General features: G+C 47.6%; 3 protein-coding genes across 3 annotated transcripts; 1 reads left to right on the top strand and 2 right to left on the bottom strand.

The window, feature by feature from the left end:
* Positions 1–40: 40 nt before the first annotated feature.
* SUA5 (threonylcarbamoyladenylate synthase) lies at positions 41–1,280 on the top strand. The gene has a single exon (XM_020215604.1). The coding sequence runs from the start codon at positions 112–114 to the stop codon at positions 1,201–1,203; it is 1,092 nt and encodes a 363-aa protein (XP_020069053.1). The 5' UTR covers positions 41–111; the 3' UTR covers positions 1,204–1,280.
* Positions 1,281–1,419: 139 nt separating this feature from the next.
* On the bottom strand, positions 1,420–4,167 carry PMR1 (Ca(2+)/Mn(2+)-transporting P-type ATPase PMR1; the record flags this gene model as incomplete). The annotated part of the gene is made up of 1 exon (XM_020212924.1): positions 1,420–4,167. One exon carries the CDS (start codon positions 4,165–4,167, stop codon positions 1,420–1,422), a length of 2,748 nt encoding a protein of 915 aa, XP_020069052.1.
* Positions 4,168–4,784: 617 nt separating this feature from the next.
* RPA135 (DNA-directed RNA polymerase I core subunit RPA135) lies at positions 4,785–8,773 on the bottom strand (the record flags this gene model as incomplete). The annotated part of the gene is made up of 1 exon (XM_020217206.1): positions 4,785–8,773. The coding sequence occupies one exon, from the start codon at positions 8,771–8,773 to the stop codon at positions 5,264–5,266; it is 3,510 nt and encodes a 1,169-aa protein (XP_020069051.1). The 3' UTR covers positions 4,785–5,263.
* Positions 8,774–8,905: the final 132 nt, after the last annotated feature.

The raw sequence follows: 8,905 nt of genomic DNA, 5'->3' as shown, positions 1-8,905 counted from the left end.
TGTACGGAAGCAAAAGCTCATCGTTGAACTGCCAGTAGGTGACACTCATCTTACATGCTGAAGCCCGCAATATCACAGCTACGGCGACAAATCTCCCCCATCAGCAGAAATATGTCAAAGGCAGCGTATCACACAGAGATTCTGAAGGTTGATCCAGCGTCGATAGCTTTCACAGGCGACTCGCTGTCGATCTCAGACCCACAGACCGAGACCTCACTAAAGAGGGCCGCAACCATCATCTCCTCCTCTTCTGAGGTTGTTGCCTTCCCCACAGAGACGGTATATGGGCTAGGAGGCAATGCGTTTGATGATGATTCTGTTAGGAACATATACCGGGCGAAGAACCGGCCAGCAGATAACCCGTTGATCTCCCACATATCCTCGGTCTCTCAGGTTAAGCAGTTCTTTGGCATAGACCTTCCAAAGATATACGAACCCCTGGTGGAGAGCTTTTGGCCCGGGCCTCTTACCATTCTGCTGCCGATTACTACAGATTCAAAGCTCTCCAAATTGACAACCGCAGGACAAGATACCGTTGCTGTGAGACTGCCTTCGCATCCAGTTGCACGGGCCTTGATTCATTTGTCAAACGTCCCCATCGCAGCTCCTTCAGCTAATGCATCCACAAGACCTTCTCCTACTTTGGCAGAACACGTGTATCATGACTTGAATGGTAAAATACCCTTGATACTCGATGGAGGGTCTGCCAGGGTTGGCGTGGAGTCCACAGTGGTTGATGGAATCAGCAACCCACCTATGCTGTTGAGACCTGGAGGTGTCAGTTTAGAGCAGATCAAATCAGTCGGAGGCGATGCCTGGAAGGATGTTAGAGTCGCCAAGAGGGTGGCTGATGCTAACGAACCCGTGAAGACCCCAGGGATGAAGTACAAGCACTATTCACCAACTGCAAGAGTTATCTTGGTTGAGAAAGAGGAAGCCATGTTGAATTACATTGCGTCACATGACCTGTCACGTGATAAGATTGCACTTCTTACTACACAGAGCTTCACAGGATCACAATTCCCGGGGATTGTTGAATCTATGGGCTCGAGCAAAGAAGAGGTCTCCCGTAACCTCTTCAAGTGTCTCAGGGATATGGATGAAAGACGAGTCGATTATATTTTCGTTGAAGCTGTTGATGAAACAGATCAAGGATTGGCGATTATGAACAGGCTCAAGAAGGCAGCCTCTGAAACCATATGAAGCAAACTAATGAGTCTACGCCAGTAGTTAAGACATATCGTATTATTCTTTTCAGCCAAAGCCAATGCATCAAGGAGCCATTGTGCTTTGGCAACCAAGCCCAACATGCGAGAAATAGTGTTCCCATTAATATATAATAATAGTAGTAATAGTTGTATCTTTCATGTTTCCATGTTTGACGGCCTTTCGTCCTCTCCACTTTATCTATGTGACTTATTATACGATGGAGTTGAAAGTAGTACGTTGTTGTTGCTTTGTGAAGTATTTTCTGCATTCGTCAAAGATGAAGACAGAACTTGAAACAACGCTTAAGAATACCAGGTCCCCTAGTGATAAAGCCTCAGTCTGGAAGATGCTTTGGAAGAATGGAACGTATATGGCACACAGCTGTCCAGCGAGAGACCCCAAGACGGCAAAGTTGAACATCTGGTTGCTGAATCCAATCTCAAACACAGATTTGGTTGCATGACGGCAACTCAAAGCGTTGAACATATCAAAGAGAACAAAACATGTAAACGTCATGGTGGTGTCTCTATGTGTGATTTGGTTGTCCTCCATCTCTCTGACGTAAACGAAAATGGTTCCAGCAATGACAAACAGAGCATTCATTAACAATCTTCTCAAGACAGCCTCGGTGAGAATCTTTGCACCTCTTTGTCTAGGTGGCTTGTTCATCACTTCGCTGTCAACAGGTTCAACACCGAGCGATTGAGCAGGAGGACCATCCATCAAGATGTTAATCCAAAGAATCTGCATGGCATTTAGAGGATTCGGTAACTTCAAGAACGTGGCAAACGCGATCAAGGAAAGAGCAGCGACAGAGGTGGACAATTGGAACGTTAGGAAGTTTTGAATGTTGTTGAAGATACCCTTTCCTTCTTCAATAGCACTAAGAATAGTAGAGAAGTCATCATCAGTTAAAACCATATCAGCAGCTTCCTTGGCAACGTCTGTACCCATTTTACCCATGGCAATACCGATATCAGCCAGTTTTAAGGCAGGTGCATCGTTGACACCATCACCAGTCATAGCAACAACATCACCACGTCTTTGCAAAGCACGAACGATCTGAACCTTGTGTTCTGGTGTTGTTCTAGCAAACACACAGACAGATGAGATGACCTCTGCCAAGCTTGCTTCATCCATCTCATCAAGCTTATCACCACTGATGACGTTTCTACTGACGTCTGTAATTGGCATACCGATTTCTCTGGCAATTTCAACAGCAGTCGCCTCAGCATCACCGGTGATCATAATGACATGGACACCACCTTTCATTAACTTGGCAATTGCCCCTTTAACGGTTGGTCTTGGTGGATCCTTCATACCAATCAATCCGACAAAGGTGAGACCAGAAGGTTCATCGTCGAAATCCTTGTTGTTATATCCAAACGCGAGAACACGAAGACCATGGGAGGCCATCTTGTCTGCAGCAGTTAAGATCTTCTTGCTAGTCGATTCATTAAGCGTCTCGGTTTTACCATCACGGGTCAAATAGCTTGTTGATCTTGCCAAAACTTTCTCCACAGCACCCTTCACATAGGTTGAAGACTTGGATTTATCACCCAAGTGGACAGTAACAGCCATGTACTTTTTGGTCGATGAGAATGGAACTTCCTTAGTTCTCGACCTTGATGATCTCATATCCTCCATCTTGAACTCTGGCAAGACTTCCAACAGGGCAATATCGGTTGGATTGCCGATAAATTTAGCACCTTCTTGTGAATATTTGGCATTGTTACAGATGCTAGCAGCCTCCAAGGTCTGTTTAACATCGTCAGTCAGGTATTGCGTCAGGGTGGAATGCGTATGCTTGGAGATGTCCAATACTTCAGTGTTCATATCAGTGGTCCACAGGTGCTTAACAGTCATATGGTTTTGGGTCAAAGTACCTGTTTTATCACTACAGATCACGTTGACCGAGCCCAGAGTCTCCACGCTTGGAAGTCTTCTAACGATTGCCTTTTGACGGGCCATTCTAAGCACACCCAGGGCCAACGTGACCGTGACGATGATGGGCAAGCCTTCTGGAATGGCAGCGACTGCTAACGATACAGAGACTTGGAACATTTCTAACCACGAGCGTCCTTGGAAGACGCCGATGATACAGATGAATCCAATCACGGCGAAACTCACAACGGACAAGTCCTTACCCAGCTTATCCATGGAGTTCTGCAGTGGAGTCTTTGGCTTCTCAATGTCACTCATCATCTCAAAGACAGCACCAAAGGCCGTGTCATGGCCCGTGGCAACCACCAACCCTGTTCCGTGGCCATCACGAACCAAAGTGCCCATATACGCGATGCAGTGACGCTCATTCAACGGGATGCCCAGCCCTTGAGGCTCAACCGCCTCTGTCAACTTGTGCACGGGCTCAGTCTCACCAGTCAGGTTCGACTCGTCAACAGTCAGGTGGACCGCTTCCACCAATCTGATATCAGCAGGGATGCGGTCTCCCACGGAGAAGTGAACCAAATCGCCTGGCACCAGCTGCGACGCCAGGATGTTCTGCGTGGAGCCGTTTCTGATGAGGTGGGCCTCCGCAGGCACCAGCTTGTTCAACGCCTGTAACGACTGCTCGGACCTGTACTCCTGGACAAAGCCCACAGAGACAACAATGAAGATGGCCAGCGTGATGGAGACGGAGTCGTCAATATTGCCCATGAGGAAGCTGATCACTGCTGAACCGATGAGCAGCAGAATCAGCGGGTCCTGGTAGAACGTCTCGAGGAATTTCCACAGCAGACTCTCCTCCTCCTCAGCACTCAGCTCGTTCATCCCGTGCAACCCTCTACGCTGTGTAACATCCTGCGATGAGCACAGCCCATTCACTGGATCCGTCCTCAACTGTGCCACGGTTTCCTCTATGCTCTTCGTACAGAACTCATACGAAGGGGAATTGTCATGATGAGGCGAGACGCTTCTCTTCTGAAGCTCGACGGTGTCGAATGGATTATCAGACATCCTCCACGAATCTGTCGTCTAGTTCTTGTCCTCAAGCCGCCGTTGTAGGAACGCTGTTTGTTGACCTGTGAGGTCGTTAACCGTAGCGCAAATTGTCGTGAAACGGGTCTTCGTGGTGTCCGGGTGTGTGTGTGTGCGGTGCGCGCGACGGGGCCGTGGAAAGATGCCGAAAAAGGCACAAACCGCACGCGCAACACGGCCAGAAACAACGAAAAAGGCGACAACTGCGCCAAAATTGCAGCGCACGGGGAATAATTGCGGTGTTGCGTAGTGCCTGGGATGGGAAGGGACGGTCTGCTGCTTTGAGGACGCTGTATTCGCCAATGGGCAGAAACGTCATGGCAGAGTGTTTACCATGGATCTACGACCAGGTGCATGGCGTTGTCATTGTGTAAAGACACACGAGGGAAGCTTCGATTGGTGTTTCGCTGTCTGGGCCTGCAAAATGTGCTATGAAAGATCTCTTAGGGCGTTTTCTGTGATTCACTTTCTGCGGGTGTGTGCCAGTCGCGTTTTTCGTCTTTTTTCGTTGCTTTTTTCGTTATTTTTTTCGTTTTTGTTTCCTCTTTTTCGCTTCGGCAGGCCCGATTTCGTTTATGGCAAGCGCAATTCCACGGGTTCATGCCCCTATTTCTCCCCCCACCGTGGCATACAATGACCAGAGGAAAGAGACAGTGTGCAAGACAGGGTGCTGTGTCGGTAAATGCGACAAGTCCGATGCGGTTGGCGGTGCTGTGCAACTTGCAGTGTTGGCCTCCAGTAAAGCCTGTGGGCTTTGGATCTTACAGTGGTGTAGTGGTGTAGTGGTGTAGCACTGTGGAGTCACGTGCAAGTCACGTGATACCACGACCGCATAGCTTTACCGCATTGGGTATAAATACACGGCATCCTCGGTAATGGCATTCACAGCTCACCAGCAACGCCATACACGACGACAGCACGGTTCGTATCGCCTCAATGCTACAAGGACCCCCTATCTAAACATCTAGTGTACATTCCACGTGATTGGTTTCCCCTTTTGGTGATTCTCGATCGTGTATATAGAACAACGGTTTAACCCCATTGTTATGCAATTAGGCTCCATAGCACTGTTACCTCACTTGGGTTGAACGTTATAACGCATACGGATACCCATTGCTGCGAGCTCAGAGTCCAGGTACTTGAGGACAAATGGTATAGCAACCGTGGTGGTATCGTTACCTCCGATAAACTTGTTACCCTGTCCATCTTCCCAAATATCAGACTCATCAACATAGCTGGAAGAATGTTCGAACTTTGCCGAACAGTTACGACAACGGATGGTGGCTGCAGAGCCAATTCTAGGAACAGAGGTTTGCGTGGAGAGCAGGGATCCACAGCCACGACAGATGGATGTTTGCGTGTAATCAGAACAGTTCAGAAGACGGTCCTGTAATAAGAAAGCGGTACCATGACCAATGAGGGCATCACGCTCCATCTCACCAACACGGATACCACCAGATCTCTTACGACCCTTAACAGGTTGCATCGTGAGCGAGTTGACAGGACCAGTGGAACGAACCTGGAACTTATCGTTCACCATGTGACGCAATCTTTGGTAGTAGACAACACCAATGTAGATATCGCATCTCAGCTCCTCACCAGTAGCACCAGAGTACATAGGTTCATTACCATGGTAGTTGTAACCAGCTTTACGCAATTGCTCACCGAAATAATCCGCTGGTGTATCGTTTTCACTGAACTTCCATGGTGTAGAATCGTGTGCAATACCATGAAGGGCACCAGATTTACCTGCAAGCGATTCAACAAACATACCAATGGTCATACGAGATGGGAAGGCGTGAGGGTTGATAATGACATCAGGTTGAATACCGGTCTCAGAGAATGGCATATCAACCTGTGGCCATTTTCTAGAACAAACACCTTTCTGTCCGTGTCTCGAGGAGAACTTATCACCAATCAATGGCGCACGAGTGATTCTGTACTTGATGGTCAACTGTTGGAACTCTTGATCATTACCCTCATCACCAAGGAGTTTAACCTCCTCGATGTATGCACCTTCGGAAGAGTGGTACGTCTTAACCTTGGTCTTACCAATGGTTTCATCGTAGAAAGCGACAATTGGATCACCCTCCTCAACCCTACTACCAATCATTGGCAAACCATCGGTATCCAAGATCTTTCTCCACTCCTTTGGCCACTCATCAGCACCGAAACCGATGTGCTGGGTGATAGGATCACCACGACGTCTGGATTGGCCGAGATCAACCTTTTCAACCTTGTACACTGTACCATAACCGAAACCTCTCTCATCAGCAGACTTGTTAATAATCATCGCATCATCCATATCGTAACCGGTATAAGAGATGACAGCAACAACAGCGTTGGTACCGTTAGGGAAGTTATCCATACCGTACTCGTCGTACAGGTTAGCCTTGACAATAGGGGTTTGACCAGACTGCAATCTGTATAACTTGTTGTCAGATCTGTGCACGAGAGCAACACCAGGGGTACCCATGGTTTGTTTACCCATTTGACATTGGTACATGTTTCTTGGAGATTGATTGAAATCAGAGAATGGTGTCAAGTTAGCCAAGATGGACAGAATGTTTGTAGGGGTGAATTCAACATGCGAATGGACGTTATTTTCAATTTCTTCAGGTGTAACAGCAATGTTCATGTAAACTTGCTCGAAAGGACCGACAATGTCCTCTTTATCCAATGGTAGGTAACGAACAGGACGCATCATTCTGGAACGGCCACCAAAGATGAACAATCCTGGATACTGACCTTTACTTGATGGAGGAACGTAACCAATCTCCAAATCCAAAGGCAAGTTGTGGGTTCCTTCCACCTTCCAGAACCTGAGGGTATCAGCGATAACCTTTGATTGTTGGTGGGTGGTCCAGCCGACAATCTTACCGTCGAGTTGTACACAGCAGACGTCTGGACCAGCTGCGAACGTATGAGCTGGTGACACACCAAGTGCTGAGAGAGCATCTGGGACACCTGAGACGTCCGACTCTTCAGTTGAGATAGCACACTTGTGGGCAAAATGGTTTAGCAAACCACATGGAGAACCATCCGGAGTATGGACAGGACAGAGGAAACCCCATGACTCTGGAAGCAATTTTCTCACAGTGGTGGTCTTCAACTGTGCAAAGAAAGAACCTCTATGGACCATTCTGAAATGCGAGATGAAACGGTAGAAGTTGATCTTTTCAGCAACGACGGTATAACCAGACACTTGTTGTAAATCCAAACCGGATTGTGAGACCAAGTTACCCGTGGATAAAAAGTATTGCAACTTCTGACCAATGTTTTCGTTGATTCTTGAGAACACCCTGGTGATGTACTTTCTATCGTTGAAGTTCACTGCAGTTCCACGGTTCAAGTCAGATTGGACCTGGAGTTTGAAGTTGTTGAGGTACTCTTCAATCTTCTCCTTGATGATCATACCGTACAGGAAACCTCCGAGAAGGACTTCTTGATGTTGTGTGGCATCTGGGTTGTCTGGTGCACAGTCACCAGCGACGAGTGTGTAAAGCTTTCTAATCATGAAGAGGAGCATTCTGAACTTGTCTCTGTTGTCTTTCAAGTGGACAAGCACAATTCTCTGCAACACTTCTTTACCAACATCGACATCTGACACATCAGGAGTTGCACCAAAGACAACTCTGAACTTATCACCCAGGTACGCCAGAGTTTGTCTGTTAGAGCTCAAGCCATAGGACTTGTAAGATCTCAAAAGCAATTCCAAACGATCCGTTAAGAACGAGTTTTCAATGTCAGAACCAACGATACCGTCAAAGATCTCACGGTCGTTAGTCTCGATGAGGGCCTTCAAGATCATAACGACAGGAACAAGATATTCGTTCTTCCTCCATGAGAATCTGAACGTCACAGTACCATCGTTCAAGTAGTGCAAGACGTTTGTCTGAGAAGTTTGGTCTGGTCTCACACATCTGATTTGGATACCAAATTGAGAGTAAGCCGCACCTCTGTTCGTGAAGGAAGGACGGATGATAGCCATTGGATGGTTACGACGTTGCACGATAAGCATACGGATAAGCTTCTCAATACCGTTCACGATGAAATAGCCACCCAATTCATCAGACTCTTCCTTGCGGTTGACGAGTTGATCCGGCGAGAGGTTCTCCAAGTGACATCTGTTGGTCTTGAGCATGATTGGCACCTGCCCAGCGTCTCTGATCTCACTGATTTCTTCACCGTCATTGACAGACCAGGACACCTTCAGCAGCAACTTACCTCTGTAACTGATCATTCTCTCCCTCGCCTCTGATGGCCAGATCTTCTTGTCGATGCTGAGCTTGTCATTAGGAGGAACTTGAGGCTTTGCAAGCTGGACAGACTCCACCCTGATTCTCAGCTTGTTGCCCAATCTCTCTGTATCGTTCGAGTCGAAGATGGTCTTGTAACCGATATCCTTGACTCCCAGGTTTAGCAGCCCACCGCCGGTGCCCTCAGTCAGCGCATTGAAAGAACCAACATGAGGTCTCACCGCTTCCTCCAAAAGAGGGAACGCGCTCTTGTCCTTTGGCGGGTTCTGGAAACGTCTTTCACGCTCCAACGTCTTGAAGTCCGCAGTTCTGTATTGAACACCCATAGCGTCGTCGACCAAGCTTGTGAACTGGATTGAACTGAGCTGATTGGAAGGTAAATGGATTCAAAACATAGAAACAAATAGAATCCTGGCGCATAGAAAATTTTTTTAATCCGGTCGATATTACGTAAGCAG

Source organism: Cyberlindnera jadinii (genome assembly GCF_001661405.1).
Source record: "Cyberlindnera jadinii NRRL Y-1542 unplaced genomic scaffold CYBJAscaffold_13, whole genome shotgun sequence".
NCBI lineage: Eukaryota > Fungi > Ascomycota > Saccharomycetes > Phaffomycetales > Wickerhamomycetaceae > Williopsis > Williopsis jadinii.
The sequence above is the reverse complement of the archived record's forward strand: the minus strand, read 5'-3'. Positions and strand labels throughout refer to the sequence as shown.